Raw genomic sequence first — 12836 nt, forward strand, 5'->3', positions numbered from 1 at the left:
TTTAGTTTGTGGTATGTTGCTCATATGTGGTGACATCCACCCTACCCAGGACCTCCTCACTGCTTCTTTCACAATCATCTGAGGTATTCGTACAAACTTTTTCACCAGCATAGCCGCAACTCTTGTCAACAAGCTGTCCCACCACTCTGGTCGCTTTGGTGTATAACACATTAAAGCCTTCTACAGAAAGCTAAGAGTATCCAACGATGATTTCAAATTAGAAATGGTCACAGCTGATGAGGTGTTTAAAAAATTGAGCGCGCTCCACCCTAACGAGGCCACCGGCCTTGATAACATCCCCTCCAGATTCCTCAGGGACTCTGCCTCCATCATTGCCCCGATCATCACGCACATAATAAACCTATCAATTACACAAGGCCAAGTACCAAAAGATTTTAAGATAGCAAGAGTAACTCCCCTCTTTAAAAAAGGAAGCAAATTGGAACCTGGCAACTACCGACCTGTTTTTATTCTCAGTTCCATTTCGAAAGTAATGGGGAAAATAGTTTATGAACAGGTCGATAGTTACCTTGCCACTAATAAACTCATGTACAAATTCCAATCCGGCTTCAGAACTAACCACTCCACTGACACATGTCTTCTCTATCTGAGCGACCACATCAAACATGAGGTGGACGCGGGCAAATACTGCGGCATGGTCATGCTGGACCTTCAGAAGGCCTTTGACACCGTTAACCACGCTATACTGCTGGATAAGCTCAGAGCAATCGGATTTAACAAAACCTCATGGAGCTGGATGCAATCTTACTTGGAGGGGAGGGAGCAGGTGGTAGAGGTGAACGGCACCGTGCCCCCCCCCCCCCCCCCTCCCCTCTCGGTGAGCTGTGGAGTCCCCCAAGGCAGTATATTGGGACCTTTACTGTTCCTAATATACATAAACGACATGTCATCGGCATGCGACTGTGAACTGTTTTTGTTTGCGGATGACTCTGCCCTGCTGGTATCCGGCAAGGACAAGTCACAGGTGGAGAAAATCCTCAGTGCTGAGCTCTGTAGAACTTGCACCTGGCTCGCTGACAACAAGCTATCCATACACTTGGGTAAAACAGAATCCATCCTGTTTGGGTCCCACATCAACCTTAAGAAAGTCAATGACTTCAACATAAAAGTGGGTGACATTGTTATCACCAGGAAAGATGAGGTCACCTACCTAGGTTCCATTCTAGAGGCTAACCTTTCCTGTGATAAAATGGCAACCAAGGTAATCAGAAAGGTTAACCAACGAACGAGATTTCTCTACAGAATCTCCTCTCTGGTCAACAAAAGCACCTTGAGGATTCTGGCGGGAACTCTCGTTCAACCCTTTTTCGATTACGCATGCTCCTCCTGGTACCCTAGCACCTTCAAAACCCTCAAATCTAAACTCCAAACATCTCAGAACAAGCTAGTCAGGTTACTTCTAGAACCTCCACCCCAGATACCACCTCACCCCTACCCACTTCTCTAAAGTGGGCTGGCTCAAGGTGGAGGACAGAGTTAAACAACTTGCACTGAGCCTAGTCTATAAAATCCGCTACACCTCCCTGATACCGAAGTACATGTCAAACTACTTCCTTAACGTAAATGACCGCCATAACCACAACACCAGGGGAAGCTCCACTAACCACGTTAAAGCCAGATTCCGAACTAACAAAGGTCTTAACTCATTCTCTTTCTATGCCACATCAATGGGGAATACGCTCCCAACAGGTGTAAAAGAAAGGGCATCTCTATCCTCCTTCAAAACCGCAATAAAAGTTCACCTCCAGGCAGCTACAACCCTAAACTAACACCCTCCCCGGATTGCTAATAATCAAATGTAAACAATTAAATGCAGATACTTTTTCTTCTCTCTCTCTCTCTCTCTCTCTCTCTCTCTCTCTCTCTCTCTCTCTCTCTCTCTCTCTCTCTCTCTCTCTCTCTCTCTCTCTATGTCCACTACTTGCTGTCCATATCCTACCCCCCCCCCACACCCCTGATTGTAAATAATGTAAATAATTCAATGTGATTATCTTGTGTGATGACTGTATTATGATGATAGTATATATGATAGTACATATCTGTATCATGAATCAATTTAAGTGGACCCCGACTTAAACAAGTTGAAAAACTTATTCGGGTGTTACCATTTAGTGGTCAATTGTACGGAATATGTACTTCACTGTGCAACCTACTAATAAAAGTCTCAATCAAAAAAAAAAAACTTGGATTATTTGGAGCATAATCTTATCCACTCATGACCCCATGTCTTCTCTGTATCTGAAACCTTCCTGAACAGTAAGATAGATGATGCTTCAAGTGCTTGGTTACTCCTTCTTCAGTCCAGGGACCTGGGGCCTCATGTGTCAAGTTTGTGCACGCTCAAAAACCTGCACTACACCCTTTTTCACTGCAAAGTTAAGATGTATAAAAACTGACTTTGACGCATAAGTGATGCTGGGTAACTGTTTGCATAACAAACTGCCAACTTTTACTCCTCAGCCTAATTGATGTGCAAATCCGGCCCGTGAGATGAGTTTGTGAAATGTAAATTTCAGCTGCATTTTTTTTAAATGAAAGAAATTGCTGTTCTTAATGTGTCCACTGGATGTCGCAATTCTGTTAGACGTGCAAATAATAGCGAGCAAGTAAACCAAGCAAGAGGTACACGGTAAAGCGGGGCTGTGACTCCTCCCCCTCGACCCAACGTAAAACAGGAGTAAAATAACCAATCAGTATGCCCTTTTTCTGGTTTGAACAACAGCCATCGAATAAGTCTGTGCACATGCTTGTATTTGTATATATTTTATTTTGAAAGAGTAGTTGTACATTATTTAATGTTAGATACTTTTACCAACCATTGTTTTAAAACAACATTAAATTGCCTTTATTTTGAAAAACAACGTTGTGGGGTAAGAAACGGAAGTTGCTGGCTTCTAGCGCATGCGCAAATGTACTTGAAGCCAAGCAAAAAGACGAAGACCGCATGCTATGGTTGTTCGGAGAATTTTCGAATTCACGATCTTAAAGTCATATGATTCACAGCAAATATAGCAACAAATATCTCAATTCGTATTTTCCAAAGCCACGAAACGTGCATTGAGTTTGGAGCATACTTGCCAACCCTCCCAAATTTTCCGTGAGACTCCCGAAATTCAGCGCCTCTCCCGAAAACCTCCCGGGACAAATATTCTCCCGAAAATCTCCCGATTTTCAGCCGTAGCTGGAGGCCACGCCCCCCTGGGGAGGGTCTTTGTTTTGAGACATCTTCCAGGCGTGTGCTTTGTTTGACAGTTCCAATCTTTCTCCCAGTGGCGAGGGAGGGTGCCTTTTCCTGTGTAGTTTTGCAGATTTTCTTTAATGAGAAGTCTCCTCCGCAACGCCGCCACAGCTCTCCTGCGCACAGCGGCACAGCATGCTCCACTGAAATGTGGTCTGTCTACGCGGGATTGCCGAAGCCTCTTTTGAAGTACTGAGCCGAGACGCTGCCCTTTGTGGTGCGACACCAAAAAAAAAAAAAAAAAAAGATATATCAAACCAAAAACACCCATAAGACTACCTGAAAGGGTCACAATCTAAAGTGCCGTATGTATATGATGCTTTTACACATCCCCGCTTTGTTTTATGCCCTACCCTCTTGCAGGGATTATGCATGTCTTGAGTGAAAGGCGCTGCCCCCCCACCCTCCCCACTTGAATGGAAATTGACGCTCTCAAACGAACAACCTAGGAACAAACATGAATTCCGTGTGGCTGCGCCCCTTGTAGTGGTGCGGCGCAGACAAGCTTGCTATTTAGCAGCGGCCGTCTGAGATGGCGGTCTGAGAAATACTTGACTTGGTGAATTCTAGCTGTAAATATACTCCTCCCCTCTTAACCATGCCCCCAACCACCCCCACCACCACCACCTCCCGAAATCGGAGGTCTCAAGGTTGGCAAGTATGGTTTGGTGCGATATCTGAAGTGAAGATTGAAGACGTGATAGAAGATGGACGACTACTGCTATGCTAAGATGGCAACGTCCGCTAAAAGAGAACATGAAAGAGAATCAGCGCCACCAACTTCCAGCAAATCACCAACGGAGATAAAGACGAAAGATGAAGGTGAGTGACTTGAAGTTTTGTCATTTGAAAGCTATTTGAATTTCAAGGCCTCAAAGTCGAAATTAGCCGACCTTGTTGAAGAATGTAAAGAAAGAGCCGCCATGATTGTTAGCTTGAAGAAGGCAGTGGAGTTCACATCAGAGGAGATGAAAGAATGCAAAAGTCAAATTTAGAAACTAAAAGCAAAACAACAACTCTGTTAGGCCCGTTTGGTGTGTTTTTATATTCATCATGTCGTGGTTTAGAGGTAAGGTGAGTATTTAGTCACATTTAACAAAGTCTCTGTACAGTTTGTCGTGTCGTCAAGTAACAGAAAAGAATGGACGTGTTCAAGTCGCGAGCAACGACTCGTTAGCAGCGTGTTTTGAAGACTAGCCTACAGTTGTTTGGTCGCTGTCTGAATTTTTTAATCAAAACTGAAGAGTTCCTCTTTCCTATTTTTGGCAAATGCCACTAATAGAAAAGTTAGCGAGCATTACTACTAAGCTAAGTTAAACATGGAGTCCATCAAGTTATTCGGTGGATTATTGAGTGGACATAACACCCACTATCTCTAAGGCCCCTTCTACACTAAGCAGGCTAAGGTTATCCAGGGTATATCCCACCTAACCTTATCCTTGTCCACACACACACAATGCCACCGCTTAAGACCCCCTCCCCCCTCCGTCCGCTGGCGCAATTTGACCTAGTACGCAAGCGCGGAAAAAAATGCGCCCGTCATAGTCACCTCTGACCTGGAAGTGTATCCTTACCCTGTGTTTCAATGTAGACTATTGCCACATTTCTTTGAACAGTAAACCTTGCTTGCCTCACCATCAGCAGCTGTTAGACTATTGTAGTGAATCACACCTGAGCCATCATACATGAATCATAGCTTTAATGGACGTGTGAAAGTAAACAATGTGATAAAGAACGTTTTACAACAATCAATCTAGGGATCTAGATATCTGGTCAGGACACTGTGCTTGTAGGCTGAACTTGGCGGTCGTACTTGACGGCCGCAACCACTTCAGGGCTTCACAATAGTTATGGATTACAAAACTACACGTTGAGTAATCTCTCAACATACATCGCAGACAATAACTAATAGTCTGCTTTGCCAGTCTAAATGCATTCACTGTTTGTCCTAGTCTTGAGGAGTGTTAATAGCATGGTGGATGTCCGGTTGTACCCTGTGGAAATAATAAATAAAGTGAGCAAGTTGTAACTAATCGACGGCCTCGTCCTTCCGACCAAAGAGCGGAGCTTCATGGACCCAGTGTTACCCCCGACACAACATGGGCCCTGGAGGGAACGTCTCCCCTGCGCTCCTCGACCACGGTCTGGGAGCCCACAAACAGGAAAGGTGTAAAGCAACCCTTGTAGAGCGGCGGCTCCCTGTTTAAAGTGTCACCTTTATTGTTAGTTTAGAAGCCCAAATACCTAGCACTGATATAATCTGATGTGCCCAAACCAGATACCTGCCATCTTTTTTGGGATGCTAGTTCATTAATGTCGGGGCTCAGGCTTTGAACTGAGGCAACCTTCGTTATCCAACGAAGGTGTTTATCAGTCATTATAACTCATCGAGCCGGACCACAGTCTTGGGGTCGTGCTTTAAAGACACTGCCTTTAACGTCCTCTACGAGCTGTCCTCACGTCCGCTTTACATCCATTTTAACAACGTGCCAGCTAAGGCTGAAACGACGCGTCGACGTAGTCGACGTCATCGGTTACGTAAATACGTCGACGCCGTGTCGCATATTTACGTCACACTACCGTCATGGCGGACCGCAAAGCAGACGATCAAAGCAGACGATCAAAGCAGACGATGCGAGCGAGGGGGGAAAAGCATGCCAAAAGTGGTCAAAAGTGTGGGAGTATTTCAATAAACAGCCTAATAATGTTGTTGTATGCACACTGTGTCGAGCGGAAATGGCCTATCATAGCAGCACAACGGCTATGAACGAACATTTGAAAAGAAAACCATCAACTAGTCAATCGTCCGCGCGAGCATACGTTGTCATCATTACACAAAAACATGAATGTGTCATTTGTATCTGCTAGGGGTGTAACGGTACGTGTTTTGTATTGAACCGTTTCGGTACGGGGCTTTCGGTTCGGCACGGGGGTGTACCGAACGAGTTTCTAAGCTAAAGCTAACTTTAGCTGCTAAAGTCTTAACAAGCTGCTTCGCTCCTCTGCCTCTGTCTCAGCACGCAGCATTGTCCCACCCACACAACCATCTGATTGGTACACACGCAGCATTGTCCCACCCACACAACCATCTGATTGGTACACACGCAGCATTGTCCCACCCACACAACCATCTGATTGGTACACACGCAGCATTGTCCCACCCACACAACCATTTGATTGGTACACACGAAGCATTAGTGAATGCAACACATACAAGTGAATGCAACACATACTTGATCTTCATTGATACAGGTTACACTGAGGGTGCCAGTTAAAAAATTGTTTTTCAACACTGTTAGAAATATACGCCACACTGTGAACCCACACCAAACAAGAATGACAAACACATTTTGAGAGAACATCCGCACCGGAGCACAACGTAAACACAACAAAACAAATACCCAGAATCCCATGCAGCCCTAACTCTTTCGGGCTGCAAAATACACCCCCGCTACCACCAACCCCCCCCCCCCCGTGCGTCGGTTGAGGTGGGCGGGGTTTGGTGGTAGCGGGGGTGTATATTGCAGCCCTAACTCTTTCGGGCTGCAATATACACCCCTGCTACCACCAAACCCCGCCCCCCCCTCCCATCCGTGCGTCGGTTGAGGTGGGCGGGGTTTGGTGGTAGCGGGGGTGTATATTGCGGCCGGGAAGAGTTAGGGCTGCATGGGATTCTGGGTATTTGTTTTGTTGTGTTCATGTTGTGCTCCGGTGCGGATGTTCTCTCGAAATGTGTTTGTCATTCTTGTTTGGTGTGGATTCACAGTGTGGCGTATATTTCTAACAGTGTTAAAGTTATTTTTTTACGGGCACCCTCAGTGTAACCTGTATCAATGAAGATCAAGTATGCGTTGCATTCACTTTTGTGTGCGACTGCGTGCAGAAGCCGCACATATCATGTGACTGGACTAACATTGCTTCAGTGACCATTTCATGAGGGGCACTGAAATTTGGGAGTCTCCTGGGAGGAGAATTGGTGGTGAATGCGGTGTTACCACGGCGGGTCAGCTTTAGTGTTAATTTGATATCGCCTCAAGGGCCAAGTGAAATTACGCGGGCCAGAGTTTGACACCCATGCTTTAGAAAGTCCTCTGAATAAAGAAGAAAAGCACTAAGAGTGTAGATCTCCACCAGGACCAATCCTATTGTTCACATGCTACTAAATTGTGTGCCATCTCATGTGTATCGTGTGCTGCTATGACAATAAACTTCCATGAATCCTGTAAAACACCAGACAGTTAGTGGAGCTCCGTTCGATACACGGCAACACAGGAAAGTTAGTTTTTGTAAAACGGGCGTTTATTGACTCCTTCTTGCTGTACACACCATCCACGCCAACACGCCGTGAGAACTTACAAAATACAGTACAATACAGTACATCAGACTTTGATTTCACATCAATAAACACTCAGAAAGAAATGAAATGACAAAAATACAATACCTCGTTGGCTGCTTTTGACGAAAAGAGGTTCTAATAATCACTTGCTTGAAGTGTTGCACAAATCATGGAATACACTTCAATGTTTGGAGGAGCTGAAGACAACGTGCTCAAGCACCCTCCCCTCTTGCATGTTCTGCCTTGTTTACAGTCCGTGGGGTCGCAACATCACAACAATCCTTCCGCTTTGCAACACAATTAACACAATCCATTTACATTTTGCTCAGGAGATTTTACAATCACACATTTTCTAATAATATTTTATAACTCTGCATCATTAACTTATTTATTAATATTTATATATGTATGACACATATTTAAAGCATGCAAACTCTCTCAGCAACAGCTTCACTCCCACCAAATCACTCATTGACCTGAAATGTGGGATTTTTCCTTTTTATCAAAACCAGTTTCAAGTAGAGATGTCTGATAATATCCAGTATTATCGGACGATAAATGCTTTTAAATGTAATATCGGAAATTATCGGTTTAGGTTTCAAAAAGTAACATCTATGACTTTTTTAAAACGCCGCTGTATGGAGCGGTACACGGACGTAGGGAGAAGTACAGAGCAGTTGCGTCTCCCAGTCAGCAGCCCCTCCCCTCTCCCCTCTCCCACACACAACACAGGAGTTGACAACTGCAGCATGAGAGGTTTACTGGCGACGCTTGATGACCTCATCAAACCACCACGAGCGTAGCATAACAACAAGAGTGTGTTGTTGCCGGTGCTGTAGCCGTGGCAAACAAGCGAGCTCGCTTGGTGACTGACTAACGACACCATGTCTATGGTTTGGGATTATTTTGAAGTGTCTCTGACGGATAAAAAAACTGGCAATTTGCAATGACTGCAAAAAGTTGGTTATGCGAGGAGGAACCAAGACGTCTGCCTTTAATACGAGCAATTTGATCTCCCACCTCTTCAAGAATCATAAGGAGATACACGATGAATACAAGCGGAAGATGGATGAAAAGCAAACACTGAAAAAAAGTTATACCACACAGTTGTCGCTTAAAGACTCCGCAGAGAAAAGACAAAAATACAACAAAAACCACCCCAAGGCGAAAGCCCACATTGTGGTCAGGGACAACGCACGCAGTGTGGCAAAAGCTACGGTGGAGTTTGGTGTGGCTAGTCTGCCCTGCATGGCACACACTTTGCAGCTTGCAGTGAACAGAGGTGCCCTGTCTCAACGCAGCATTTCAGAAGCTCTGACTGACTGCTAGGCCACTTCAAGCACTCACCACTAGCTTGCAGCACATTTGTGTTACTCATACAAATACGTTAGAGCAGGGCAGATTGAGCCCAGTTTATAATTTCCTGTTATACAGTATGCCAGGCAGTCTACTAAAGGAGGACTATGTTATTGTTTACTTTATGACTCTAGTATGCTCTGGACTGAAGCTGTGCGCCTTCATTGTTTTTGTAGCTGTTGTTTTGAGGCATGTTTAAAAAAAAGAATGCACTTTGTGACTTCAATAATAAATATGGCAGTGCCATGTTGGCACTTTTCCCCATAACTTGAGTGGATTTATTTTGGAAAACCTTGTTACATTGTTTAATGCATCCAGCGGGGCATCACAACAAAATGAGGCATAATAATGTGTTAATTCCACGACTGTACATATCGGTATCGGTTGATATCGGAATCGGTAATTAAGAGTTAGACAATATCCGAATATCGGCAAAAAATTCATTATTGGACAGAGCACACCCCTCTACCACTGGTGTGTGACGTCATCGCTGCCTGTGCAATGCCTTCCTGCGCCGGTCTAAACGAACACTGTGATTAATCATCAATCATTTATGGTAACGCAAAATATTCTTTTTAGGACCCGTTTACACCAAGTAGGTTATCCAGGGTAAATCCCACCTAACCTTATCCTTGTACACACACACACAATGCCACCGTTTAAGACCCCTCCCCGCCTCCCGTCAGCCGGCGTAACGAGACCTAATACGCACGCGTGGAATATGCACACGTCATAGTCACTTCCAGTGTTGCTTTGTGTGCAAATTCTTAAGTTTAACTTATCTTAACAATATCCAGTGTTGTGGTATTTCAATTAACTGGAATCCAGTGTGCTTTGGGGCCCTATTGTAGTGAATCACACATTGGAAAGTTCTCTTCTGTTGTTGTATCCCAAATAGATGCATTTGCTTTCTCTTAAGGTATTCATGTGTGATTTCCACAAGTGTCTGTACATGTAGAAGAAGGAGAAACACGGGCATATCTGGATGACTCGCCTCCATATTTCCAGTTGATAGCTCCGAGTTACGATACCGCTTTATTATGAAGCTGGCTGTGGCGGGATCTTTCTGACATCACTTCCTGTGTGGGGCGCGGGCTTTCTGGCGTCACTTCCTCTCCGAACTCAGTTTCTAAACGATCGTTAATTGTTCATATGTCAGCGATTTGCATATCAATCAGTTTGAGGAGTAAAAGTCATTAAAAAATGCAGCTGATTTTTACTCTTAACAAACTAATCTCACGGGCCGGATTGAACCTGTTATGCCCGAATGTCGAGGGAGGTGGGGGTTGGGTTGTGGGGGTTAATTGTTCATATGTCTCTGATTTGCACATCAATCAGTTTGAGGAGTAAAAGTTGACACTTTTTGGGACTGATTAATTGAGAAGTTTATTGACATCTTAAATAAATGAATCCATGTAATAATTTAAAAAGGCAAATGGATGGCACAAAAAGCCAAAAGGATTGTTTCCATTGTGGTCCATTGTGGGAACTGTTACCCAGCATCACTTATGCATGAACGTCAGTTTTGATACATCTCAACTTTGCAGTGAAAAAGGGTGTAGTGCAGGTTTTTGAGCGTGCACAAACTTGACACATGAGGCCCCAGGTCCTGGACTGAAGAAGGAGTAACCAAGCACTTGAAGCATCATCTATCTTACTGTTCAGGAAGGTTTCAGATACAGAGAAGACATGGGGTCATGAGTGGATAAGATTATGCTTCAACTAATCCAAGTTTATATGAATACCTCAGATATTTGTGAAAGAAGCAGTGAGGTCTTGGGTAGGGTGGATGTCACCACATATGAGCAACATACCACCAACTAAACAACTAATTTGTTATTTTCCCTTGTGTGTTTTTATGTGTTTAACTGCGTCTGCATTATATGTGAACCTTTTACAGCACACTGAGCAAATAAATGGTTTTTCTCCAGCGTGTGTTCTCATGTGTCGACACAAAGAGCCGCTATGAGAAAAGCTGTTGCCACAAACTGAACAATTAAATGGTTTTTCACCTGTGTGTGTTCTCATGTGTTGAGTCAAATCCGTATTTTGAGAAAACCTTTTGCCACAAACTAAACAATTAAATGGTTTTTCACCTGTGTGTGTTCTCATGTGTTGAGTCAAAGAGCCATTTTGAGAAAAGCTGTTGCCACAAACCGAACAATTAAATGGTTTTTCACCGGTGTGTGTTCTCATGTGTTGAGTCAAATGGCTATTTCGACAAAAGCTTTTGTTACAAACTGAACAACTAAATGGTTTTTCACCTGTGTGTGTTCTCATGTGTTGAGTCAAATCCCTATTTTGAGAAAACCTTTTGCCACAAACTGAACAATTAAATGGTTTTTCACCTGTGTGTGTTCTCATGTGTTCAGTCAAGGAGCCATTTTGAGAAAAGCTTTTGCCACAAACTGAACAAGTAAATGGTTTTTCTCCTGTGTGTGTTCTCATGTGTTGAGTCAAAGAGCCATTTTGAGAAAAGTTTTTGCCACAAACTGAACAACTGAATGTTTTGTCACCTGTGTGTGTTCTCATGTGTTGAGTCAAATGGCTATTTCGACAAAAGCTTTTGTCACAAACTGAACAACTAAATGGTTTTTCACCTGTGTGTGTTCTCATGTGTTTAGTCAAATCCCTATTTTGAGAAAACCTTTTGCCACAAACTGAACAATTAAATGGTTTTTCACCTGTGTGTGTTCTCATGTGTTGAGTCAAAGAGCCATTTTGAGAAAAGTTTTTGCCACAAACTGAACAACTGAATGTTTTTTCACATGTGTGTGTTCTCATGTGTAGAGTCAAACTGCTCTTTTTAGTAAAACTTTTAGCACAAACTGAGCAGCTCAAACATGTTTTACCTCTCTTCTTTGTAGAGCATTCAGAGTGTTTGTTGTCAGTGTGAGTCCTCATATCACCTTCACAGTCTTTATCGCTGCTCAAAGGTTCTTCAACCTCGTCTTCAGCCTCACTATCTGATAGTGGAGCTAAGAGGTTGTCTACTTGTGGTTTCTCTTCATCATCTTCAGTCTTCACAGAGAGAATACTCAGTGGAAACTTGGTGTAATCAGCTTCCTCTCGTCCTAGAAGACACTCTCCCTCCTGAGTGATGCAGAGTTCCTCCTCTTCCTTTTTAATGCAGGGTGGTTGTGGAGTCTCCTGCTTCAAAGTGGAGCTCCCCCCTAACTGAGGGGAAACTTCTTCTGGATTACAGATCAGCTGCTGGATGTCTGCAAGACACAAACAACAAAAACACACTTTCTTCTATGTACTGTATGTGTGTGTAGTAGGGTTGTACAGTATACTGCTACTAATAAAGTATCAATTGAAATCGGTACTATACCACCTTTGAAAAGTACCGGTACCGTTCTTTCATCTGAATGCCGCTGTGAGGCGGTGACTACAGAGCGGAGGCGCATGATGTTGAGTGTGTCAAAACGCACACACAAAGTGCATACAAGCAATAACATGGTGGAGAGGAAGAAAGGCAACAAAGGACAATTCTACTGGTTAATAAAGAGGGTGCGTGAAGTGTAAATAGTGACAGGTTGTAGAACATGTTTAAATGCAGTTATGGTTTGAATACTAAAGAGCTGGAAAGCTCTAGAAAGACCAGTGCAGGGGTCTCTAAACTTTTTGACTCGAGGGTCACATTTGGCTAAAAATTTTTGGCCAAGGGCCGAAAGCCGACTACATGTAAAGTAACATCTACATATATATAAATATACACACACGCACATATACATATATATATATATATATATATATATATATATATATATATATATATATATATATATATATAGCCCATACATATGTGTGTATTCATGTATATATACACATATTTTGATATACTATACATAATATTAATGGGACAGCGTGGCGTTTCCAGTG

General features: G+C 43.4%; 1 protein-coding gene across 1 annotated transcript; it reads right to left on the reverse strand.

Annotated features, from left to right (window-relative positions):
* Nucleotides 1-10365: 10365 nt before the first annotated feature.
* On the reverse strand, nt 10366-12181 carry LOC133632278 (gastrula zinc finger protein XlCGF17.1-like). Its single transcript, XM_062024628.1, has one exon. It carries the CDS (start codon nt 11853-11855, stop codon nt 10788-10790), a length of 1068 nt encoding a protein of 355 aa, XP_061880612.1. The 5' UTR covers nt 11856-12181; the 3' UTR covers nt 10366-10787.
* Between the last annotated feature and the right edge of the window lie 655 nt (nt 12182-12836).

The sequence above is a fragment of the Entelurus aequoreus genome, linkage group LG17 (genome assembly GCF_033978785.1).
Source record: "Entelurus aequoreus isolate RoL-2023_Sb linkage group LG17, RoL_Eaeq_v1.1, whole genome shotgun sequence".
Classification (NCBI taxonomy): Eukaryota; Metazoa; Chordata; class Actinopteri; order Syngnathiformes; family Syngnathidae; genus Entelurus; species Entelurus aequoreus.

What these genes read in the sequence shown, in the direction of transcription:
- LOC133632278 (XM_062024628.1), bottom strand. Translation starts at nt 11,855, where the DNA reads ATGAGGACTCACACTGACAACAAACACTCTGAATGCTCTACAAAGAAG.